At 39.6% G+C, this 26,222-nt stretch overlaps 1 protein-coding gene and 1 long non-coding RNA gene across 13 annotated transcripts in view; one reads left to right on the top strand and one right to left on the bottom strand.

The window, feature by feature from the left end:
* Window positions 1-26,171, top strand: part of fgd4a (FYVE, RhoGEF and PH domain containing 4a) — a 60,914-nt gene extending 34,743 nt beyond the window's left edge. For 5 of the 12 annotated variants that reach the window (XM_028001965.1, XM_028001994.1, XM_028001980.1 and 2 more), the window contains 16 exons: window positions 6,562-6,717; window positions 8,434-8,617; window positions 12,470-12,860; window positions 17,492-17,581; window positions 17,674-17,819; window positions 18,843-18,999; window positions 19,077-19,215; window positions 19,903-19,961; window positions 20,047-20,193; window positions 20,552-20,724; window positions 21,530-21,560; window positions 21,641-21,721; window positions 21,816-21,941; window positions 22,610-22,747; window positions 22,825-22,968; window positions 23,706-26,171. In XM_028001965.1, coding sequence (XP_027857766.1) covers window positions 6,562-6,717; window positions 8,434-8,617; window positions 12,470-12,860; window positions 17,492-17,581; window positions 17,674-17,819; window positions 18,843-18,999; window positions 19,077-19,215; window positions 19,903-19,961; window positions 20,047-20,193; window positions 20,552-20,724; window positions 21,530-21,560; window positions 21,641-21,721; window positions 21,816-21,941; window positions 22,610-22,747; window positions 22,825-22,968; window positions 23,706-23,948 — 2,405 coding nt within the window. In that variant the 3' untranslated portion in view covers window positions 23,949-26,171. Of the gene's footprint in view, window positions 1-427; window positions 1,024-6,561; window positions 6,718-8,433; window positions 8,618-12,469; window positions 12,861-17,491; window positions 17,582-17,673; window positions 17,820-18,842; window positions 19,000-19,076; window positions 19,216-19,902; window positions 19,962-20,046; window positions 20,194-20,551; window positions 20,725-21,529; window positions 21,561-21,640; window positions 21,722-21,815; window positions 21,942-22,609; window positions 22,748-22,824; window positions 22,969-23,705 lie in introns of those variants that run through there. The other 7 variants (XM_028002003.1, XM_028002022.1, XM_028002043.1 and 4 more) reach the window with 4 other exon arrangements.
* LOC114135109 (uncharacterized) lies at window positions 462-4,872 on the bottom strand. Its single transcript, XR_003593543.1, has 2 exons — window positions 1,334-4,872; window positions 462-1,117 (listed from the first exon to the last, which is right to left on the bottom strand). It is a non-coding gene; the product is annotated as an uncharacterized LOC114135109 (long non-coding RNA).
* Window positions 26,172-26,222: the final 51 nt, after the last annotated feature.

The following is a 26,222-nucleotide window of genomic DNA, read 5'->3' as shown; positions in this document are numbered from 1 at the left end:
TTACACTGCAAAAACATAAAATCTTACTGTAAATATCTTATTACACTTAAAATAAGACAAAACTAAATTACAAGTAACTTTTTAAGAAGATGTAGGAGCTTGTTTTAGATCAATAATTTCTTAATAATGATTATTAAGTACTAGAGCAAACTTCCAGAAAACTGAAAAAGAGCTGAAACTCTGAGTTTCTATGAATCAAAACTAAAACCCACCTGGTTAGAGCTGCTTTTGAAAATGGCATATTGACCAACATATTTGATGTATTTTGATGATTTTCATGTTGACACTCAATAAATTGTAATGTTTGCCACCAGTTTCTCTAAATAGTGACTCTATGTTATTTTTATGGGTTTTAATTTTTGTATTTTTATGAAGTAAAGCACTTCCAGCTGCCTTGTTGCTGAAATGTGCTATTAAAATAAATTTAATTGATAGATAGTTTCACTAGCAGAATGCTTTGATAATATCTTGTTATAAGTGAAAAAGTATTTCTGAAAAGTTATCTGTAAGTTAGTTTTGTCTTGTTTTAAGTGTAATAAGATATTTGGACTATAACTGGATAAAATCTACCTGGTCAGACTTTGAGTTTTTGCAGTGTTCTGTCCTGTTTGCCTGGCATTGATCTAATTGGGCCTCAAGTTAAAGATTTTTTGCTCGTTTCATCAAAATGACACAAAGTCCAACTTTTAACATCCTGTTGGGTCTAAAGTCTGTCTGCAGGTGGAACAGCTGTTATCCCATCAGTCGGATCATGTTTGTGTCTTGAGCTCCTGATTTGTGTTGGTCGTTGTGAAAGTTTCCTAAGTGGGGTGCGGGGGTGCGTGGGGGTGTGTGTGTGTGTATGTGTGTGTGTGTGAGGGAGGAGTTTAGTGCGTTTCTCTCAGCCTCCCTGCTGGGTTGAGTCACTCAGCCTGGGAAGATTGCATGGAGCCTAAACTTAGCTTCCTTGTGGGAGCAAACGGCAGCGTCCCCTTACTGAAGAATGGCTTTGCATCTGTTTGTCCTGCCGGTCTGAAACCCGCGGTGAGTGAATTTACTGGGATTCTCTCTGTTGAACGTTTCTTTCTCCTCCGTTTGTGTTTGAGCTGGGCTCTGCAGCAGACTACCTGCTCAGTATCTGGAAAGAAAACAGAAATCTCACACAGTTTGCTGCTCATATGTTATCTGATGATTTATGAGACGCTGATATTGTCTCACCCTTTTGGATAGTAAACAGTCTAAATGTAAACAGTTGTCGGCAGCGTGTAAATTGCCCAAATTAACTCTATTATGATTAAAGTTGCTGTGACTGAGTAAAAGTCACCTGTTTGTCAAGAAGGAGGAGAATCTGTACCTGAGATTCCTGTGGGGCCACAACGCCTTAGTTTCAGGCTCTGACACTCCTGGGCTCGGCGCTGGGCTGCCACACGGCTCACACAGGTGTGTCTTTTGTTTTTTCACTCGCTTCTCTCGCTCACGTAACTTTCAGCACATATTTTACCAGAAGGAAATGATTGGCCTTCTGGTGGGGAGGAGAGAAGTATCTGAAAAATGTTCTGGCTGAGAGGGAGTCTCAGATAAACTTGTCCACCTGCATAGTTCAGGGAAACATCAGTTTTCTGTTGGTCTCTAACTGTTCTCTGCTTTTTAAATTTTCTTTACCCTAAATGAAGACATTTTGAAGTTTTTAACTGGACATTTTTGCCGTGGCATATCCCACTTTTTCCTGGCAGTCTGAACAGCCCGGTTCCGATCTTTTCACCCTAAATAAAATCTGATCTGTTCCACTTTTGCATGTGGAAATAAAGCGTGTTTGATAGTTTTCAAAATGTCTGCAGTCTGAACGGTCATGTTACATTTTATCCGACTTTTACGTCGTTGATGTGAGACATTCGTTATAATTCTGCACCAGAAGAAGGCAGACATGCTAAATATGAACATAAACAATGGCTGAAAATTATAATTATGAAATTATGAAAGCAGTTTGTGTCTGTGCAGCACATCCAATCACATAACGGCCTAGTCAAAGTCTAGATATAAATCTAATTGAAAAGTTGTCACAGGCCTTGAAAACTGACATTTTGGTAGAAATGTTAGATTTCACGGCTGGTAGAGATGAACCCTAAAAGGTTTTCTGCAGTTTGAATTCATGGAGGCTGGATACAAACACTTTTCAGATCTTTATTCTTAAAAACATTTAGGATTTCATTCAACTTCTTCTTAAAGTTGCAACATGACAAAACATTAAAATCTTTAAGAGTCCAGCAGGTGTTCACATTAAAGACGAAGAATTTTAAAATGTCACATGAATAAATTTATCTTTATGAACTCACTTTAGACATGATCATTTCAGGTCAGAAAAAGAAAACAAAATGTTTTACTGAACTGAAATTATTTCAAGATGATGTCTGAACCACGGAAGGTTCCTCTGTAACTTCCTCAGATGCAAGAAAACAAAAGAGGATGTGATCTTTAGCTGCAGATGCATAGATTAAGGTATAAGGAACAAAACCGTTTCAGGCTCTTAAAAATAAAATGATAGCAGCGACATGGACTCTGTGTGCAAAGAGGAACCGATCTGACCATCCTCAGGGTCCAGCCAGCGTCACTACAGACCTTTAAAGCCGTTAAAGATCAAAATTTATAGATTTTTATTAACAGAAACGTCATTTTTCCCTAAAGTTGGTTAGAAAACTGAAACTGTAACTTCTGTGACATCAGTTGGATCATTAGCTCTCAGGTTCTGCAGGCTCAGCGGGTTATTTCAGGCTCTAGTTTGGATAATTCTCTATTTTTAGGGACATTGTTTATTTTTTGTTGCAGAAATAGATGTTTGTGCTGGGCTGATGTATTCCTCTTTACTGGTTTTACTGGCAGTGTGAGAACTGCTGCAGATATTCGGGCGCCTTCTAACCGTGGCTGTATTTATAGGCCCGTGTTTCTAAGAGTGGTGGCGGTTGCTATAATAGCTGTGAAAACAAAGTTTACTTTGAGATCTGCACATTTCATGCATCTGCTGCAACAATTTTAATCGTCAGTGTTTCCTAAAGCCGTTCACTGAAATCACAGATCTGCTGCAGAGCTTTAACATCGGCAGACGCCTGCAGGCTCTGAGAGGCGGCGGGATGCGGTGATCACATCCACCAACCAGCCATGAGAAACGGAGATTTTTAAAATACGCTTTTAAAGCCTTTATTTTATCTGCTCAATAATAGATTAAAGGAAATGAAATTACAATTTTATTGAAATCAACAAAACAAATCAGTAAATCATTGTAGAAACAAAACTTAATAAAAACGATTTCTGCAAGATTTGCTTTTGAGATTAAAGATACTCCAAAAGTAAAATGAATGCAAATAAATTATTAATAAATGTGATAGCTAATATTCTTTTTCAAGGAAAGTTTGTTCCAGATGTGTGGTTCATAGAAGCTGAACGCTGTGTCTCCATGTTTGGTTCTGGTTCTGGATGCAGAGCAGAGCAGAACCAGAAGACCTGAGAGGTTCTGGAAGGTTGATGCAACAGCAGCTGGTCTTTAATGTATTGAGGTTCTGAGCCGTTCACTGATCCTTTACAGAAGGCCGACTTTGTAACTGTTTTTATGTGACTCTGAAGGTTCGGATCTGCAGCAGATTCCAGCTGCTCTCTAGTTTCTGTCTGTAACAACTGAAGCTGCTGCTGCTGATTCTGATCGTTCCTCTTTAGGTCTGTAGATGAAAACTGATCGTTTCTCTGGGATCTGCTGTTTTCCTCCTCTGGTTGTCAGAGAATCAAAGCGTTTCTGCGGCGTGGCGGCCTGTAATTCTCTGAACGCAGCGGTCTGGAATAAGTGTGAGACCAGGAGCTGCAGCAGGTTTCACCAAACTCCAGTTAGGAGAGAGAATTATTGTAATGTTGATAGATTAAAATAATCAGACATTTTGACACTTTCACTTCTTTGCCTTGGTCTTATCTGCAGCAGCAATCAGAGCAGCTGCAGTTATTTCAGTCCAAACTAAAGCTGACTTCCTGGAGCTCCGGTTTGTCTCAGGATGGACACATTTCCTGCAGTTCTCCAGGATGAAAACGATCTGTTCACAGGAGGAATTTGAGCTCCGTTCCTATAATGACACACAACTTGTTGACTGTTTTCTTGTGATGGCTTCATGTGGCTGCGAGGGGAAGCCAACCAGCTTATCAAGAGAAATTTGTCAAGGCCGTGTTGGTAATTAATCGGTTATTTTAGGAAGGTGGTCGTGCCGAACGCAGCGTGGGATCGTTGCCAGGCAGACAGCTCCTCCAGCTACTGCCTTTAATTTAGGGCAGACTGTATGAAATTAAAACTGTGACTATGTGATTCTGTGGTTGTTTCTCCCTCTTTATGCTTCAGGGCTGGCCAGATAAAGATCATGTTAAGAAAAATAAATATGGTACTGTAAGCACCATTTTGGCCCAAACTAGCAATTTTTAGCAAACAAACTTCATCCTGAGAGGCGCTCCACACGTAGAGCGAACACAAGAAGCTCTTCATGTAGTCTGTGTTTAGACGGTGAGTGTTTCACTAAATAAAGCACAAAGAATGGAAGAAAATGCATATCGGTTTCACAAACCTCTTTGAGTAGTTATGCACAAGACAAAGTCATAGATTTATAATGCAGAAATCAACCTATAGGCTTTTCAGGCTGATCATCATCAGATACTCACAGTCTGCGTCCAGCCTGAACGAAGTGGCCCTTTAAATGGAAACTAATGAACAAACTTAATAGTTTGGAACTATTTAGAGCTTGTGGAAATGTGACTCCTTATTAGGACATTTTCTTTGCTAGTCTGCTTGACAAAGCCACATGTAGTGTGTGTGTGTGTGTGTGTGTGTGTGTGTGTGTGTGTCTGTGTGTGTGTGTGTGTGTGTGGGTGTGGGTGTGTGTGTGCGTGCGGGTGTGTGTGTGTGTGTGTGTGTGTGTGTGTGTGTGTGTGTGTGTGTGTGTGTGTGCGGGGGTGTGTGTTGAAGTCAGAGTGAGGTTGGTTTAGTCTCCAGTAAACACTGCCCGTCTGTGTCTGTTGCTCCATCTAAACAGTCCTGCTGGCCCGTCTGGGACCAGCTGGTCGGGAAAAGTCTCATCAGATGTATTATTGGTGAGATAATCGGGCCAATATTTGGTCTGTTGGTCTTGATCTGGTTCATGTCTGTGGCTGTAGCGGAGCAGTAAATGTTTGTCATTTTCAAACTTTCAGTTGTTACACCTGCTGTGTTCGGTAAAAAAGATCCGGTTTGCTCAAGGCCCTCCTGCAACTGAGGAGGCCGTGAGAATCAATGCCTCCCAAGACGACCAGAGTCAGAAAAATGACCCAAAACCCTGGAGAAGAATCCATCAAACAGCTCCAGGCAGAAATGCATCATCTCCACAGTCAGACGGGAAAAATCCAGAATACCTCTGAGAAATCTTAACAGAAAGTTTAGCTTTAGCTCCTCTACAAATTAAGAGTAGTTTTAATAAACAAAGAGGAGAGCTGAATGCTGCCCAGGGTGCAGCTGTGATGTTGCTCATTAATATTTACAACATTTAAAGAAAAGTTTAATAAATAATGAAGACCAAATGCAGACAAAGAGAACAAGTATCACAACGTACAGCTGCACCAAACATTAATCACCCAACTCTGTAAATGAGGCTTTTAGGTGAAATTAGGTGAAAACATTCAGGAACGTAAAGATTTGAAAGGATTTCCTCTACAGTGATGCATTATGGAATAAATGTTCTCTGCATGGAGAATGTGAGGAAATTCTCCAAATAATTCATTGTTGTGTATTTCCATGCAGCAGTGGGATCACTTCTGCTAATGCGCTAATAACAGAGATCAGTTTTAGTTTAGCTCGTTAATGTTTCTGCTAAGTTTAGAAACATATTTATCAAACTTGGCTTCCCCTGAATCTGCCAATGCGCTAATAGCAGAGATAATTTTTTAGTTTAAGGCACTTGGATTCCCCTAATTTTGCTCATTTACTTGGCTGTTTTGTAGACTTTCAGTTGAATAAAGTTTGATATCTGTGTTGAAGTTTCAGTTAACAACTTTAATTCTTCAACTAGTTAGACGTTTATGCTCTTATTTTGACGTTTGTTCTGTTTCATTGTCTTTCTTTGAAGAAACTTTATTGAGCAAGTGTTCAACAAACAAATGAAAATACAAAAAACAAAACACATTAACAACCAGGGCTGTAGCAAAAACACTACAGCTCTAAACAAAATATTAGCTCTGCTATTAGCACATTAGCGGATTAGCTAAAGTGTGCTGCTAACAGTCAAGATTTCTTAACAAATCAGAACGATTAGAGAGGCTTTTAAGATGTGGGAAGATTTAATAAAAAGATAGATAATGGTTCTGGACCTTTGGACCAGTTCAGGAGATTAAAGTACCTCAGCAGATATTCTTCAGCCTCAGCATCATCTGAGTAGCTCAAGCTGCTGTAACATAAATCACAGAATCTTCTCTCGTGTGCTGCTGTGGTCATCTGGAGCAGCACCACTGCCCACCTTCACCATGATGAGCGTGTGTTTTGGTGTGACCGTCTGTGGAAGTCCTGATGGATGTGCATTCTTTGTCCCTCAGCTCTAGGCTGCAGCTCGCCGAGGAAAGCCAGCGGCGGCTCGCCCATCCTGCAGGAGTGTCTGAATCGGGCGATTGGGGGGGCAGCTGACAGGAGGAGGGGAGGGGTCAATGGAAGAGTACCTGGAAGCAGGACTCTGCTACGGTCTAAACCACAAGGTACCTGTCGGCATGCCGTCCGTAAATCATGCTGAATGATTTAGGATTTCCAGTCCAGAGTGTGTTTGTGTAATAAGTCCTTCAATCAGTGAACCGTGAGACCGGTGAACCTCTTCTGTTTGACTTCAGTTAATCATTCTGCAAAGATAACAATGAAGAACTTCTTTCTTCTCGTTGCTGTAAACCTAATTATAAACCTGTGAACAGAGCTAATAGTTTCTGTCTCATAACTGACTTCTACAGATCCTCGAATAAATGTTAATATCACAGGAAAGTAGCCTGAGTAAATAAAAAATCAGTTTTCAAATAATTTAATCTTTTAAGGGAAAAACTTTAAACCAACCCAACCTTGTTTTTTGGTTAATTTAATTGTGGTCTTTGTTTCTCATAAACAATGGTTTGTTGGTGAGCTCTTTAGAAACCGGCACACAGATTTTTTTATCCTTCTTTTTTAATGCGTCCTTTGCAGACATTCTGCAAAAATGTGGATCTACTGGCCAAGGGACGGATTAAACCTACCGTCATCAATTAGTATCATCAGTTTAAACCTGGTTGTAGAACAAAAACTAATTTACATTAACAAAATAATGTTTCTTTTACTGGGGCACCAAAACAGATTCCAGCCCAGGGCCCAGATTCTTGTAAATCCAGCCCTGGATCTTGGAGTGGTTCAGGTTGGCCGGCCTCCTCAGGGAGGGGCCGGCCAACTTCTTAACACTTTTTAACACAGGTTGGTTTGATAAATTTGTTTTCCATTAATAAAAGAAACTATCATTAGAAAACTGCTCTCATTTTTACTCCAGTTTTCTTAAAGTAAAATATTAGACAAACATTTTCTGTTGCTGTTTTTAAGTGTCTCTTAAAAACTCACTTGATTTCAGTGGCTGTTCATACAATGTGTGTTTGTTTGTTGTTTCTTTTTTTACAATTTCTCTAGTGTTTTTAGTACACCTTATTTTGCTGCTAATATTTTTATTTTACAGTTATTTTCTTGGTATCTAGAATAGAAATAAAAAGGAGGAAATTCAGGTGTAGCAACAGATATACAGGTTCACACAAAAAGCACAGAAAGTGTTAAAAACAATATATAAAGAAATAGGATTAACAAAATTATTAATAATAATAATAGTAATAATAATGCTATAATAATAGACAGAAAGTACAGATACAGATAGTAACAGGAAGTACTGTGCAGTTTTTAGAAATTGGCATATGGGGCTCATGATACAACTCATGATGGGCAACTGAGTCGGATCACGTTTTAAAAATTGCTTATAATGTTCATGTATATTAAGCATAGAAAAAACACTATTTACAGTACAGATGTGCTCTTACAGTGGAAATGTTATTTAAAAATGAGTAAAAACAGCAGGTGATTCTGCAAACACCAGCATGGATGTAAACATTTATCTGTCCTTAATGTGCAGCATTTGGGGTAAACATATTGTTTTCTAAATGTGCTTTGTAAATAAAATTAATTGGATTGGATGTTTGTCTCATTAAAATTAATTTGATTTGATTTGAAGTATTTAAAATGTGGCAAAAAAAAAAGACAGAAAAGAATCTGAGGCAAGGCCCGTCGTCTCATAGGGTAGATTTTGCTGCCCTCTTCAGCTTCAGAGTGGAACTGCAGCTTCATATTTCCTCCAGTGGAAATCACGAATGCATCCTTCAGGACTCAGGCATGTTTTTTTGTTGTTGTTGTTGTTTCTTTAGTGCCGCCAAAGCCGGAGCACCTGCTGAGTCCAGTGTCTCCTCTGCAGCCGCCACTGGGCAGCGTCCAGAAATCCCCGCTGAGATTCATCATGGAGGACGGAGGAGGAAAGCCGACCACCACGCCGCGCGACAGGGTCAAACCGTCCAAGGTGTCGGACCTGATCAGCCGCTTTGAGGAGAACCGGTACTGACTCGCTGCTCTCTCTGGGCTTCAACAGGAAGTGCCCTAACATGGGGGGAGGAACCAAAACGCCTCTTAATAATGATTTAAATATAGATTAAATAACAAATACAGGTTTATCAGTTTTCCAGTTCGTTCTATGGAATAATTTCACTGGTTTTCCACCAGTTTATGACACTAAAAGGACCAGAAATATTAATTTTGATCTATTTTTCTTACTTGCTTTTCCTTTTTTTTACATCATTATCCACAAACATCCAACAGAAGAAAATATATCCATCCTCAAAACGATTTGAGTATTTTTTTTATTTAAAACCTAAAAATAGGAGAAAATGTTTGATATTTAATAAAGCACCCTTTGTAAATGGCTAATACATATTTACAGATATGTTATTAATTAAATTGTAAACACTTTATAATCATTAATAATGCATTAATTAAGAGCCAAATAAAATGTTCTTGTCAAATAACGAGGCAAACAGTTGCTGTATTCAACATTTACTAAGTTATTACCTTGTCAGCACAGTGAGATTTTGTAAACAAAGGACTTTATCATAAAATGTTGTCCATCATAAACATCCACAGCTAATTTTAGGGAGACTTTTTGTTCTACGTAAAACTGATATTTATTTATGAGAATCAGCATTGTGCCATCACATCAGGCAGATGAATGAATGTAACTTTTTCTCTGCGCTGACATTGACTGTGACCTCAGTGACATATAACAATGAAATAAACGATTAAATTATGAACATTTCAGCTGCTGTGGCCTGAACGCACCGTCTCAAATTCCTACTGGAAATCTCTCAAAGGTTTGCTGTTGATCTGGAGGATGAATCTTCGCTCTGTAAACTGTAAACTGGAATTAAAAACGCCTCTTCAGCCAAACTTTGGCAATCGGGGAACATTTGATCAGGAGTGAAGACTGTCTGAACGAAAGGCTTCCTGATCCAGTCGCACCAGACAAATTAAAACCTGTTTTAACTGGTTAGATCTGTTACTTAATTTCACACATATTCATAATAACAAAACTTTGAAAAACAAACCAGCAATAAAGCAGGAAAATCTTTTATCTGTCACAGTTTCTTCAGCTCAATCTGCTCAAAATAAACAGAAAACCTTTGAACCAAGCCGTTTCCACACAGATGTGAATCTTCTAGTTGGAATCAGCGAACTTCACACGTTCTATTTAGTTTTCCTTCTTCATTACCTCAAATTTCAGCCTCACTTTACATCTCATTGTGCTAACAGATTAATCTGAGATGTTTAATTACAGTTTTGTAATTAATACTTTATAAACTGTTTACAGAATAAAAAATAAAACACAGCTATGAACTGTTTACTAGCCATTCATAAGGTATTGTAAAGTGGTTCCAAAGGTCTTGTTAGTTTTCATAAATCAGGGAACATTTGTGGCTCTAAAGGAGTTTATGTAGTTAAAATGAGGATAAAAACGTCTCTGTGGATAATAAATGCCTCAGATTCCTGATCTAACAGCAGAAATGCTGCTCAGTTCTTCTTGTTTAACTCCATTTTTGCCCCTCTGGTGCTTTTGTAATAAAAACCCTCAGTGTTGCTGTCGTAATCAAAGTGACAGAAGAGTTTTTCTTTCCCAACGCCTGAGTTTATTTCAAGAAAAGGAAAAGCAGACGACGTCAGATGAAAGTCCTGAGCTTGTCTGGATGAGTGAAGCTCAGACGGCAGCAGATTAGTCTGTGTGACAGGCGAAGCGTTAGCGAGGGGATGAGAGGAGATTTGTTCAGGCGAGGGGAAACTCTGGTCACCATTCAGCCGGCGGAGAGCAGGACTCACTGCTGCCGGATTAAACCCAGGAGACGAAGGTAGGAGCTGCTGTAGCTGCTAAACGGCCGTTTGGTTCCGACTTCAGTTTTTGCTACGTCCAGCGTTTGGTAAATTACCGTTAAATTCTAGCTGCAGACTTGCCTGAAAGACAAAAATGATGTCTTTGAACCTAAGGAAAACTGGATTTCATAAAACCAATCTAGACTTTTTCTTTGCACTGTTAACAATTTATCATGATATAAACCTTTCCTATCGATCAATATCGGTAATTTTTGATTAGTTTTTGTTTTAAATATCTGAATGCTGCCAAACTGGTGGCGTTTTTCTGTTTATTCCACAGTTTTTGCTCCAAGCTGTTTTTAAGTTTTTTATTTTTAACCAGTAATGAGGTAAAACCTGAAATTGCTGCTGCAAAGTTGCTCAACAGGTTGTTGCTAGGCAACCAAAGAGTGAGTGTTAGTAGCTAGAAGCAGCTAGCTACTAACACTGCTCCATCACTGCTGTTAGCTTGTGCGTCAGATTTTCGGGCGTACCAGAAACACAAAAACAAACTATGGCTAAATGTGTTTTTTTAACGCTTTTAAATCTCTGTAATTAATTCATCAAAGATAAAGCTTCAAAGTCCCGGCCCTGATTTCCAATTAATCAACCGTGCCTTTAGTACCACTGAGGAAACAGTAAAACGTTGGGATTGTGCAGCAACAGGCTGGGGAGGGGCAGTGCTGGGCTACACCTTGATGCAATAAGAAGATTTTACACCACAAGAATGTCAAATTATTAATATATGTGAGACCGTATCTTTTTGAAGAATCAGTTTTATGTGGTGCAAGTATCCAGCCCACAATTACCAATCCAATATTTCACCATTAATTAGTTTTGCATTCACCTTTTTAGTTGTTTAGTATAAATGGCAAAACCTCATTTTGGTCCCACTAACGTGAGTCTGCGTGCCACCACTGGTACATGCAGCACAGTTTGAGCACCCTGCATTTCATTCTCCTGTAACTGTCTTGTAGTTTTCAGACGAGCTTCAGAATGAATCACTCTTATTGTTTATTTTCTGCAGGTTATGAGAACATCAGCAGACCTTCTCTGCTCCTGAAGTTAATCACCTCAGTTTCCACTGCTGCTAGCGGGGATTACCTGCAGCGCTGCAGAACAAAGAAAGGAAACACCCACAACTTCTCAGAGCAGAATTAGCCACTAATGTCCTAATCTGATTCACATGCTGCCGGCCGGACCTGCTTTTAACACACCTACAAGTGAAACTTCATTCTCGTTTTGTTTGTTTCGGTGCCGTCACCCACAGTTTGAAACACAGAGCAGAGGAGCTCATGTTTTAATCTCACACGTTTCCCACAGCAGATACTTCTGGTTTATTTTTGTGTCTCTGGTTTCACCCTGTCAGACTGTAGTAGATCTCAGGTGGCATGCAGCACACAACTGATTCATGCAGACTGCTCACCAGCCGCCTGTTGTTCCTCTATTTATACACACTTCCTGTTTTCATGAGCAGTAATGCTCATTGCAACACAGAAACTGTTGTATCGGTAAAGGTTATGTCGCACGTAAAGGAGTTTAAAGCGACTTTAGTTTTTAAAAAGGAGCTGAGATCATCTGAAGAGATTTTTAGCAGTTGTTTGCAGGTGATTCATTCAGGCAGGGAAGCAGCTGCAGGATGTGGAGCAGCTGGACTCAAACATTTTTAAAAACCTTTTCTACATTTATTTCTGAGCTCAGAGGAAAGTAGGTTTCCTGTGTAGATGTAGGACAGCTTGTACCTCCTGGGAACACCTCTTTATTACTGTACCTCTGTTACACTTCCTCTGCCACCGCAAGAAGTTAGTGCACCTCCTGGATTTATTTTTAACTCTTGACTCCCACGTGTGAACTCATGCAGCTCGCCGCCGGGCCCCACACTGGCTGTGAAAATGTCAGCTACCAACAGCCGTCTACAGGCTCCTTTGACTGTATTATTTAAATGAAAGTCCTTCTATAACTTCTTCTGCGCTCTGACACACTTCCTCCTTCGCCTTTGCTCTCTTCCTCCAGCAGCGCAGACAACAAGAGAGACGGCTCGGCGCTCAAACAGACCAGCAAGGTGTCCAGCTCCAGCTCGGCTCTCCGCGTCTGCCAGCTGACCGACATCAGCAAGATTCAGGAGAAGTTCTCGTCCCCGGCAGCCGCGGCGCAGGATGCCAAGAGGCCAGCGGCCAACGGGGTGCTAGCACAGATGGAGCAGGACAAGGAGACGGAGGAGGAGACGCACCACAGCGTGAGGACAGAGATTACTGAGCTTGTAAACGGAGATTTGGAAAGACCAGATGAGGTGGACGATCATTCAGCTTCACAGCACTCGGACAGGACCGGTGCTGAGAATGAGGGCAGGGAGAAAACAACAGAAACTCAGCAGAAGAGTGAAGAGGGACACTCTGAGCAAAAGGTAGGTTTTGTTTTTACAAACTAAGCACAGACAGTCAGTCATTCTGACTGAGGGGAAGCTGCCTGTTTGGTGTTTGGTGAAGGGCTGCTTTGTCGAACATTTGAGCTGCTGAGTTTGTGCCTGGCAACCAAACCCCCCGGGAACCTGCAGTTATCTGAGGAGATTAAAAATATCTGCTGCTCAGGGATAAACACAACTGAGAAATCTGAGCAGAATTAGTTATAATTAAGTATTTAAATGGCTTTCCTGTGTTTTTTATTCAGCATTTTGCAGAAATATGAGGCGTCTCTTTCTCTGCTGCCTAAACAAAACTTTACATTGAACTTTTTAAGTGGGTCAGAGGATGTTGGCTCCTGCTTTGAAGCTATAAGTTCTTCTAGGAAGGTTTTCCATGAGGCGAATGAGCGACCAGTCTGTCAGAAGTGCATTCATGAGGTCAGACACTGATGTGGGATGATGAGGCTCACAGTCTCAGTTTTAATTCATCCCTCTGGTTTCTAGCAGTTTCAGGTCAGGATTTTTCAACCTGTTGAAGTTATTGATATACGTTAAAAAGTAAAATAAAAATAAGTTATAACAAAAATTATTATTTCATAAGGTTTATAATAATAAAAAATAAAGAAAATGAAAGAAATAGGATGTTGTTCGGTTAAAAGATCTTGACAAGTTAAAAAAATAGTAAATTAAAGTATTTTTTTAATTAAAAAGGTTTTAACTTAAGTTTGTTTCTTAAAAATAAGTTTTAAAAAATTTAATATTTAAAATAGCATTCTTGACCAAAATGTTAACAAATATTAATAAATAAAATACAATTTGTTTTTCATTAAGGAAGTTCTTGAAACAAGTTTTAAAAATTAATAAAATAAAAAATAGGGGAAAAACAGAATATTTTTAATAAATGGTTCTTACATTAAAATGTAAATAAATAAAAATAATAGTTTTTTCTTTTAGAAAGGTTTGCTGACACAAGTACAAAGTAATAATATTATAAAGAAAATAGAACAGTTTTTCATTAGAAGATGTTCTTGAACAAGCTTTTTTAAAATAAGGATAAAGAAAATGGATTTCTTTTATTAAAAAAGGCCTCCCTTCTTCAGCTGCTACCACCGCGACCCGACCCCGGATAAGCAGGAGAAAATGATGGATGGATATTAAAAAATGAAACGTTTTTAATTAAACTTTTCAAACTCACTAGTCTTGAAGGGTCTGGCTTTGTGCTCTGCTGCTCAGTAACGTTGGAACAGGAAAGAGAATCCCTGAACTGTTGGCAGGCAGCTGTAATGAAACTGAAAGCTTCAGCAAGAAGAAACTTTTTGGACAGAGTTCATTTCACTGGAACTAACAGTCTGAGACTAAGCTCTGAAGAACAGATCCTCATTCCACCAAACTTTACACATTGCAGACAGGCCAGTGCTTTCTGCATCTTAATCCATTCTGTTAAGAAACCTGCACTCTGTCCTTGAGCTAATCCAGACGTTTGCAGCTCTGCAGCTACCGACTCCCAGCTGTTGTGGTTTTAGGAGACCCAGTCGTTTCCTCTTCCTTATAAAACCACAAACAGCCGATTTGAGAAGCAAGTTGTTTTCTGGAGGTGTTGGACAGGTGGTCCTAATCCTGAGCTCCTCAAAGCGACTCGTTGTTTCTGGTTCCAAGTGCTTTGCCTGTGACCTATGACCTTTACTCTGGATGTTTTCATGGTCTTCATGTCAAATGTCTGACAACTCAAACAGTTTTGGTGCTGCTGCCTGTTCTGACCTGAGCGATCCGTCTGCGTGTTTGGAGGCTGGATTTATACAATCGAAACACCTGAGTTCAGTGATTCGGATCATTTTGAAATAAGTTGTATATAATTACTGTCTTGACTCTCAGTGTAATGTGTTAAATATTATACTAGCTGCAGCTTCCTTGTTTTTCAAAGTGTTCCTGCTGTTTTCAGGTTTTATACCTAAATCAGTTTCTGTTTTGAACAGTGCAGCTTTCTGTTAGCTAACTCTTTCATTACAGTCAATTCCTTTTTTACTATGTAAAACATATTTTAGTATAAAACTCGATGCTGAACTCTGTTTCATTTCTGCTATTGTTGGAGCTTCTTTCTGCAGAAGACCATCGTCACTCGAAACCAACATTTGTTTTATCATCCTGTAATTTGAGAGTCTCAGATTTGAAAATCCCGCCGTGTTCGTCTGTTAACCTGTTAGCCTGGCGCTAGCAGTGAGGTCATCAGCTGCTGTAGCTCAGCTGCTTCAAGGCTCCACATGTTGTAACTTCAGAGGTTCTGCTTGATTGGCCCATTCTCCTCTGACCTTTGACCTCAATGAGACGTTTTTCTTCCACTCAGCTGCACCTCGTTGGAAATGTTCTCATTCTCTGTAAACCTGAGATGGTTGTGGGTTAAAATCCCAGCAAACCGGCCGTTTGTAAACAACAACCATCATAAATTTCTTATTAAAATAAGATTTTGATTTATCATTGACACTATTAATTTCAATTGATGTTTAAAACCCTATAAAACTGTTCTTTTATTGTTTTACTGCTGTTCTCCACTTTTTTCCATAAAACTGTATCAATGAACAGAAATTCATTTGAAAATATGATTAAATTCTGTTATTTTGTGCATTTTAATGAAAAAAATCAAACTTTTTTATGTGACTGGTGTCCTAAAGAAGCATATCATGAATAGTATTTGTGTTTGTGAGGCTGTGATTGCAATTACCTAAAAAATAAGTAAGAAATAATTCTTACTGTTTCTTTTATTGTTGTCACAATACTACACCCCTACATCCTACATTCACTTTAATCCAGTTTTCCTCCACTGATGCCCCTTTTGAACTTAAACACGTTGATTTTATACAAAATGGGGAGAAATTCAGATTTTTATGGAAGAAAAATCTGATTTTTCACTATTTCAACTGCAAATCTGAGCCAGTTGTGGGAGGATTGTCTGTGATTGACTTACAAGTAAAAGGAAGAATTTTCCAGTGAATTTAAAGTGAATTTCATGTGGAGACCTTCCTGAAACCAGTAACCTCACTGGGTTTCACAGCAGAACAGACTCCATGCTTCACCTACCTGGATGTGTGGAAGTGATACCAGATAAGCATTTGAGCAGCAACAGTAAACAACAGGCTTAATTCGTTTAGCCCTGTTAGCACCAAGCCAAGAGGTCAATCAATGTTCACTGGGTTAACGCTTGGCTCTAAAGTTAATTATGAGACACAGATTTCACTCTGAAACTGATGACATTTCTTGCCTAATTCATAGAGTATTAGTCATATTTTCTAATATTTCCTTCTACTTTGTTCAAGCTTGTATTTTATGGTGGTTAAATGTATTTTTTAAGTATAAAAACAAGAAATGTGTTTAAAAAGTGTGAAAGCAGAAAGGCGAGAAGTCACCCAAAAGATGCAGATGAGTGAAAGACGTCACAGGCAGGCGCTGAACTTTAGCGTTTACGTACAAAAACCATATAAAAAGATACAGAAACATTTTTATCACTGTCTGAAGTTTAATTAGACCAAACTTCACAATAATGAAAGATTTATTTAACATCTTCAGAATGATTACCGTCTCTTAATACAACAAAGCGAAGCCCGGATGATGATGTCATGGCTTTGGAGACATCTGATAGGTTCACTGCCACCTGTGACCCCAGATTGACCTCAGAGCAAAAGGCTAAAACTTTGTGAAGAAGCTGCTGCAGCTGGTCAGACAGCTGGTCGATTATCCACAGAGAAACGATGTTGACTGGAAGGAAGAATCCCTCACTCCAAAAGAATCACAGAAAGATTTCAGCTCATCGACAGAAACAAAGACATGCATGTCTGGACATCATGACCATCGTTACATCAGGAGGAAATGCTGCTACCGTCCTAACTGTGACGAATTATCGATCACTAAAATAAGCCAACATTTTTTACTACTATTAAAGTAAATTTGCCAAGTCACCAAGAATTTACTGAACAACTAGCAACATCATTTCTTGCTGTGTTTAATGAAGTGCTTTGATTATTTATGTACAAAGCAGGATAAACAGCAGTGATGCCATAAGACCGTTGATAATATTTTTCATGTTTAATGTGAAAACTCTTAACCTGTCCCAGTTGTTGCTGTTTCACGGCAGAAAAGCTGCAGTTTTGTCTTGTTTGAACGATAAAACCAGCAGCTGATATGTTTATTAAAATGTGTTTGAGCTGACCGGAGAGTTCATGACAGACCAGTGGTTATGAGGAAGTGTGTGGCTCGTTGTTCTCAGGTTTCTGGCCAACATTTAAAAGGAAGATGGTTCCTTTTGTGGCTCTGCATCTTATGAAATCTCATGTCCCAGAATGCAACACCATTCAGGCCTCTCTTGTTGTCTGTGACAGCAGCTGACTTCTCACTCATTGTTAACTGGTGTTTTTGTTTTATCTGGTGTCATTTCCCTTATTCCCTGTTTTCATTTCCTGTTCTGAAAGAACCAGAACTCATTGGGCTGCTGATCAGTGCAGCCAGCTCAGCTGGAGAGACCGGCGGTCCTTTCAGTTCTGTAGGCTCACAGCAACGCTTTCAGAAACAGATTCTACTTCCTGGTTCCTGCGGGGATGTGATGTTTAAACTGTCCTTATTAATAAAAATGTCTTCTTTCTTCTCAGGAGACGAACGAGCAGAAGCTGTTTAAGATCGCCAGCGAGCTGCTGCACACGGAGAAGGCGTACGTGGCCCGACTCAACCTGCTGGACCAGGTGAGGAACTCGCCCAAATCTCCGTCCCACTTCTGTTTTCAGTCGAGAGAGAAAAACGTTGTTGATCCCTAACCGCGTGCATGGCTGTCCAGGTGTTCTGCACCAAGATGATGGAGGAGGCGAATAAAGGCACTTTCCCTCTGGATGTGGTGAAGAACATCTTCTCCAACATCACCTCCATCCACGCCTTCCACAGCCAGTTTCTGCTTCCTGATCTGGAGAAACGCATGGGGGAATGGTAGGTTCCAGCTAAACGTGTAAAAACAGGAAACTGAACAGACCTGGACACGCAAGAGCCAGGAATTTAAAATATTAACGCAATTAATCACCTTTCTTTTTTCTTATTTTTTTTTTTTTTACATCTTGGAACCTTTGCATTGGTGTGTTTCTAGTATGCATATTAACCTGACGCACCGGAAGCTGCTTCTCTTGGCCCACAGGGGGTTAATTTCTGTTTCAAACGATCTGATTGGACGCCGGAAGAATTGCTTGTTGTGTTCAAGTTGTGTTAAAAGGAGTTAGCCTGTTAGAGAAGCTATATAAGCCTAAAATAGCATCACAATGCTAAACAAGTAGCAGCTAATGCTAATGTTAGCATCTACATTTGTAAACAAGCTCCATGAAACTCTGTAAAGATGAACGGATAGAAAAACACTTTGCTCCAGTCTGATGGTTGAAGAACAGATTAAAAATTATATCTCTGTTGTTCAGCTCATATATCTATTTATTTGATAATTTAGCAGAAAAAATCTGTTTTCAATTGAACATGTTGCTTATTTTGCCAATTAAAAAGTGATTAACTAATTACAGACCCTGAAACTCACTCAATTAAAAAATGTGCTTGAGTTTTTGTCACAAATGGCCCCTGCTCCACACATTGAAGACCCTTGTTTACAAAATGTGGTGGAGATATTAGTTTTTATGACGCCGGATTTATTTATGTCTGCGAAGCGCGTAAAGGTGAAAATGTCTCCACCTGGTGGTCGGGGGTGTGAATTGTAATCTGTCAAAATGACAGGCGGCCTTCAGATTTTTCTGTTAAAAAACAAACCAACATATATTCGATTACTCTGAGTGTGATCTGATCTGGAGCGAAATTCAGCTTCACTAAGTAATAATATGAAAACATAATTTTGCATATTTTTGGCAATTTTAAAATCTAGTTAATTTAGGGGGGAAATGCTTTGGTTTTAGAAACTCTGGGTAGTTTTTGTTCTCCTGAATGATGTCAGATAATCTGATCCTTCCTGCTGCGCTGCAGGGCGTCCACACCGCGGATCGGCGACATCCTGCAGAAACTCACCCCCTTCCTCAAAATGTACGCTGAGTACGTGAAGAACTTTGACAAGGCCATGGAGCTGCTGAAGCAGTGGACCGACCGCTCGCCGCCGTTCAAGGCCATCATTCAGGAGATCCAGGTAAACCTGCGCCGCTCCGCTCTGGGCGGAAACGTTTCTGTCTGACGTTAAGAAGCTTCCTGTCGGTTTGTGGACAGAGTCAGGAGATCTGCGGCAGCCTGACGCTGCAGCATCACATGCTGGAGCCGGTGCAGAGAGTTCCCCGATACGAGATGCTGCTGAAGGATTACCTGAAGAAACTTCCTCAGAACGACCCGGACCGCAGCGACGCAGAAAGTACGTTAAAATCCACATTTATCAGCTGGAATCTTCTCGAGTGAACAAACATTCAAACTCGTCCTGATCAGCAGAACTTCAGACTTTCTGGTCGTGTTTCTACATTTTTCTGTTGGATTCTTTATTCACTTTCAGAGGATTATTTTAAGCAATGGTTGCATTTTATCTGCACTCATATTGGTATCAGCCAGATGAGTAATTTTCTTTAAGGAAGCCCATTTCTGCCATAAATGAAAAAATAAAAGGCCTACTGGAATTATAATTTCAAGAAAAGTCATCATTTCAACTTTGAAAATCATAATTTTAAGTTTTAAAGTTGTTTATAAGATGGAAAGTCTTAATTGTGAGTATTAAAGTCAATATTTAAACTTTCAAAGTCATAATTATCAGATAGTCACAATTTCAAGAATAAGGCTTTTTTCAAAATTTTGTTTTCAAATCAAATTTTTTACTTTTTTTCTCAAAATGTTAATTTTTTTCAAGACTTTAATCAAAAATCAAAAGTCTTTTTTTTCGGTGGCTCTAATTGCCTTCCGTAGGTGATCTGGTGTCGCAGCTGATTGGTTCTTTGCAGAAGCGCCAACACTGGGTCAATATTAATAGCAGATGTTTCTTCCACCTTGTTGCCATTTATGAATGTGTTTCTGAAGAAGAAGGAAATATTGAAATGCGAGTTTTGTTTTCCAGAATCATTAGAAATCATCGCCACAGCAGCCACCCACTCCAACAGCGCCATTAGGAAATCTGTAAGTAGCGGAGCAGATTTCCTGCCTCTGCAGGTAGAAAATCTGTCCAGCTTGGAGCAAAAGCAAATTTCCTTTAACTGTCCAGGAAAACCTGAAGAAGCTGATGGAGATTTACGAGATGCTGGGTGAAGAGGAGGACATCGTTCATCCGTCCAACGAATTCATCAAGGAGGGCCACATCATGAAGCTGGCCGCCAGGAACACCTCCACCATGGACAGATACCTGTTCCTGGTGAGGAAACACACACACACACACACACACACACACACAAACACAGTAGAGATGTAAATCTTTCATTGTCTAGAGATTTGATTCTGATTTTAATCAATTTTCTATTCACACATTCAGAAGATTCTGTTTAAATGAAGTGGATGACAAAAGAAAAACTGTCTGTGTTTATTCTAGAAAATGGGTACAACAGGAAAATATTCTCCTTTTAAAGTAAATAAGTGAATTATTTCGTGCTAGCCTCTCCTTTCTGTGTGTGGAAAACCTGCAGAAATGTTCCTGTTATTGATATGAAGCAGTTATTAGCAAAACAATAATTCACTCTGAGTGGAAACGTTGGATCTGTGTTTTATGCCTCCAGTTCAACAACATGCTGTTGTACTGCGTGCCTAAATTCAGCCTGGGTGGACCCAAATACACGGTGCGGACCCGGATCGGGATCGACGGCATGAAGGTTGTGGAAACGAGCAACGAGGATCATCCTCACACCTTCCAGGTGTCGGGCAAAGAACGGATGTTGGAGCTCCAGGCCGGGTGAGCGAAACGTTTCAGCTCCTCACACAGGCTGTAATTAATTCAGTAAATGAAAATATTAGTGAAAATCCGGCCTTTATTTCTAATAAGGAATGTGGGTTTAATGAATTGCATGTATGAAGGTTGTTACCTTTACACATTTTTAGAGATGCCATGAAATTATGGTGTAATTACCTTTTGGCAAAAACATCTCATGGTAATTACATAATAATAATGATAATTAATGCAAATCGTGGAAATGTACAAAGGGGTCTTGTTGCTTTTGTTTAAAACCTAAAGCAACATTTATTCTCACTGCTGATAAAATAATTATTAATGTCATTCTAACTAAATCCTTTTTGCTCAGATTATTATATAATTTGTTTTTAGAATAACAGAATATGACAATATGTTGTTATATAGAGGGTCAGGGTCACTTTTTGAATACACAGACATATATTTTATATAGCCATAATTTACTATGACATTGCTTAAACCAGATTGCACTGAAGTCTAATGTGTGACTGTTTTTGTGGAAAATTTACAATAAACTCACAACTAGTTAATTAATGTTTTTTTTATTTCAGTGAAAAACTGTTGGTCTCTTCTGCCTTTTCATTTTGTCCTTCAACGTTTCTGTCTTTCCTTCTTTCCAAGTTTGCTTTTTTAGCTGAAAATAATTGAATATTGTGAAAATGTTCAACGTTTGTTTTTGTCATATATATGCTATAAATTACCGAGTTTTTAATATCAAAATGAATAAAGTTGACTGTGGACTCTGGGCAGCTTTGGTTTGACATATTCTGTCCTGTTTTCTTCCCCTCAGCTCAGAGCAAGACAAGGCGGGATGGATCAAGGTACAGACACGCCTCTCATCCGCTTTATTTCTTCTTAACTTTTTTAAAACTCGCGTTTGATTTGTTGTCTTATCCCTCAGGCTTTCCGGGAGACCATCGATATCTTCCAGCAGAAGAACGAGTCATTCAAGAACGCTCTGAAGGACGTGGAGGAAGTTTCGGTTAGCGCAGCATTGAAAGCATTCTCAGAGGAACTGACGCCTTGTTGTTGTTTTTTTATTTTTGGGTTGTCATGCTGATTGCTTTGTTTTGCAGAAAGCTGAGCTGGGGAAGCGGGCGCCTCGCTGGATTCGTGACAATGAAGTGACGATGTGCATGAAGTGCAGGGAGCCTTTCAACGCCATCACACGGCGGCGGCATCACTGCAGAGCCTGCGGTTATGTAAGCTCAACTGTTAATGGGGAAAAGTTAAAGAACATTTAATGTTTCCTGATTATCTGGTGTCAGAGATCGACTGGTGATAAACGTCACTGTTTCACTTCCAGTTAGCGCTAAGGCGCGTTATTTTTAACAGATGCTCTTCCCGCTGATCTTCAAGATAAACTGAGATGAAAAAGTTTTTATTTTAGAAGTGGCTCAAAGTCAAAGGAGGCGTTTAGATTCTGGCTTACAGGCAATTAAAAACCCCAAATTCATTTCTTCAGAACTAGAAACAATAAAAGGAGTTTTAAGGCAGAAACGTGGTTCTATTAAACGGTTTGCCCAGGTTCTGGACAGTTTCTGCAGCAATGGCGCTGATTCGTCAGCTCCATTGCTCTCAGATGACATAAATTATTAGTCGAGTATACGCAGTCGTGCATAAAATAAAAACATCTATCGCTTCCCTCCTGCTATTTTTTCTTCTTCGTTCCATTTCAAATAATCAAAATTTTAACAGAGAATATTCTGCAAAACAAAAGTTTTCGGTTTATCCAGTCCTGTCCTTGAGTTTACCTTCAAATTCTGAATCAAAATGCTAATTAAATGGATACATTATGTCATAAGTAAGCAGTTTGGGACTATAAACTGTAACGATTAGAGCGATTTTGAGATCTGATCTGTTCTTCCAGGTGGTTTGCTGGAAATGCTCAGACAACAAGGCACACCTTGAATACGACAACTACAAGGTGAACAAAGTCTGCAAAGACTGCTACTCCATCCTGACAGGAGAAGGGGTCACCGAGGGCCGAAGGAAGGGCATCCTGGAGGTAAGGATGGATGGATCCGATTGGTTCTGATGTTGTTCAGTGAGATTACTCTCAGCTGTTTGGCCTCCTGTGTGCAGATCGAGGCGGCTCAGTTCACAGACAGCAGCATCATGTCAGGCTTCCTGCAGCACTCTGAGAAAGGAGGCAAGCTGTGGCAGCGGGTCTGGTGTGTGATCCCAGAGAAAGAGTGTCTGGTGCTCTACCTGTACGGAGCCCCACAGGTGACAAAAACACAACAACACATAGTTCCCTTAACCATAGAATCAACAATGTAGGTTGATTTCAGCAACAAGGCCGTTCAAAGTGCTTTACAAAATAAACACAAGAAAAAGAAAACAAGTGAGAAACCAGGGACAAACATTACATCAAAATCATCAATACACATTAAATATGATTCATTTAATATGGTTCATTTAGCGGGCTTCCCCGAAGCAGCTCTGAGTTTAAATCTAGTTTAGTTTCAGCTGTTTTTCAGTTTTATGGAAGTTTGTTCCAGATTCGTTGTGCATAGAATCTGAATGCTGCTTCTCCATGTTTGGTTCTGGTTCTGATGTAGAACAGGACCAGAACCAGGAGACCCGAGAGGTTCTGGAAGGTTGATACAACAATGGCAGATTTTTTTTGTATTTTGTTGCTTTTTACATCTGATGACTTACCCCAGGAACAAGTTTATTCACCTGTGATTTTATTTTTAATTTAATTGTAAAAATGTGTTGTTTTTTAATTGGCACAGTATAGACAAAATTTGTGCACATTTGTAAAGAAAAAGACATTAATATCATAAATAAAGCATTTTATTAAATTATTTTGGGCAAATTTAACTTTGGAGACAAAGACATTTGGTTCTCACCGATTCATCGGCTCGATCAGATGAAGTCAATTATTAGTAAAGCATTTGTGCATAAAACAGCATTTTTTTTCTCCCTGGATGACATCATATTTGTGGCGTTTCCTGCAGGACGTGAAGGCCCTGTGCACCATCCCGCTGCTGGGCTACACGGTGGAGGACGCCGACACGCCGGCCAGCTTCCGCCTGTCCCAGTCCAAGTTTGTCCACACCTTTGCTGCTGAGAGCGAGGAGCTGAAGCAGCGCTGGCTGAAGGTCATCCGAGCGGCGGTGACCGGAGAGATGCCGGCGCGGCCCGAAACCAACGGCGGCGAGAACAGCGGCGCGCAGGAAGCTAATCCTGACGACACCTAGGAGGGTCGTCCGCTCACTCGGCCTACTGCGGGACTTTCCTCCGTGTCCAACCCGCTGCCGGACTGTCCAGGACCCAAAGACGTCCTCTGTCCTGTCCTCCAGGACGCAGCGGGACGACGGGATAAGCTGCCGTCTCCAGGGTTTGCTCCTGCTATCTGTGCTGGATTCCTAACGTTTCTGGTACAATCAACACTAGAGCAGGGGGCTTCGAGACGCACCTCCTGCCTCGATGAGCAGCACTATATAAAGGAACATTCAGACTCAGTCTTTCAGGAGATGGGACTCAAACTACGTCTGCTGGTGCTGTAAATCTCTTTCTTGTACAGAACGCTTTTTTATATATAAAAAAAACAACACTTTTTTCATTTATGTACAAAAATTCAGTCTCAAGCTTTTCTGTTATGAAAAAGAGGAACATCTAAACATCATCGAAAATATTCACAGTATTCCCTCTGACCGGAGCGCCAGAGGAGACGGTTTTAAAACGAAGAACATGAAGCTGGATTCTCATCTCTTCACTCAATCTGCTGAAACAAGAGACAAACATAAAAATTATGTGATGCAGATTAAAAACTATATTTATTACACATTATTTGAAGCATGGTAAACCTGTGCTTTAAATAATTAAACCTTCATTAGCAAAATAAATGGGATTCTTTTTTGTTGTTAAAATCTTGTCTCATTTTCACGTTAAGCATGTAATCACGTTGTATTTATTTAAAAATCCAAGTGAAAAAATGTTAGGATAAACATTTCTGCTGCAATCAAAAGCTTCTTTACTGTAAAATCTCCCATTTTTCTATCACTACTTACGTTTAATGAGGTGTATCTTAAAGATAAGACAGTAAAACATCAACACTTTGACACTAGACAGGCTCTCCAAAATCTTTCTTAAATTATGGAATAAATAGACATGAGCTAACATGTATGTATAACTCAACATGTATGAGCTATACATACATGTTAATCTCTATGATCTATGCAGATTTACAATCTGATCAGATTTGGTTTTCTTTGCGTCTGTGCTGCTGCCACGTGTTTAGCATTGAGATGCTATTTCAGGCTAGCATAACTTTGCTGACAGGCTAACTGCTTTTAGTACAACTTGAACACAACAGTAGTATTTTCCAGCGTCCAATCAGATCAGTTTATTAGTCGAAATTAACCGAGAACAGCGGCTTTGTTCTCTGGCGCTGTTGTTTTGCGGACGTTGCTTGTGCGTCAGATTTACAGGCGTACCAAATATGTTCCGCTCGGAACATTTGTATGTAAAACCTTACAGTGATTAATTACGTTAAAATGTTAAAGCACAAATATATGTAATCAATTAACTGAAATTAACGCGTTAAAGTCCCGGCTGCATGTTAAACATAAGTGTGAATACAAAAAGCCTAATGATGCCACTGCCGTAAACAAACCACATAAAATGCATAACTTTAATATTTTTTCGCTCCCTTATTGGATTCATGTTAATGTTTATTTAAAGATTAACACTGAAACTAATACCGTAAAATATCAACTCATTGAAGACCTCTGCAGATCACGTCATTTTTCCTGTTTGTCTCTCCGATTCAGATTTAGCTCAAACGTTCGTTTGACCGGATATGACGCAACGTCTGCGGAAATTAATATCTCCACGTTACTGACGGCAGGAAATGACAGGAAGTCCTTTAGGGAAATCATCAGAACTATTAAACATATTTGATTTAAATGTATGTTGCCGTTTGCATCAAAATAGCAGTTTAGTATTTTAACCACGGCTGGAGGGAGAGAAATGGTTTGTCTTAATGTTTCAGTGTGATGATGGAGAAGCAGCACAATCAGACACAGCCAGCCGATGAAACAAGTGTAAATGTGTTTTTACTGCTGTAGTTATTTTTTATTTAAAGTAATTTATAGAGTATGATGGACTGTTGAATGCAGCACAAACTTGTTTCTTCGCAGTCAGCTGAGGAAAGCAACCAACCGGTCAAATGGCCGCCAACATTGACTTTGAGGGGAAATGTGCCAATTGTTTTATTTTTGCTCATCTCTGAACCGTTCCCCTCTGCAGTATTCAAATAAACAAAAACAATAGAGCACAAACCCTGTGATGAATCTGAATGTAAATCTATACTTCTGTCTTCATCGCCTTCCCAAACATTTGAGAATCTACGCACTTTACACCCTGAAAGAAACAAAAGTGTACCTGCAAAGAAAATAAAAGACATCCAGTGGTCTGTGCTGATCTTGTATTATTTAAAAGCCATTTCTGGCTTGTTTAGTTTGTCAGGC

The sequence above is a fragment of the Xiphophorus couchianus genome, chromosome 2, assembly GCF_001444195.1.
Source record: "Xiphophorus couchianus chromosome 2, X_couchianus-1.0, whole genome shotgun sequence".
Classification (NCBI taxonomy): domain Eukaryota; kingdom Metazoa; phylum Chordata; class Actinopteri; order Cyprinodontiformes; family Poeciliidae; genus Xiphophorus; species Xiphophorus couchianus.
This window is presented reverse-complemented; position numbering and strand designations above follow the sequence as displayed.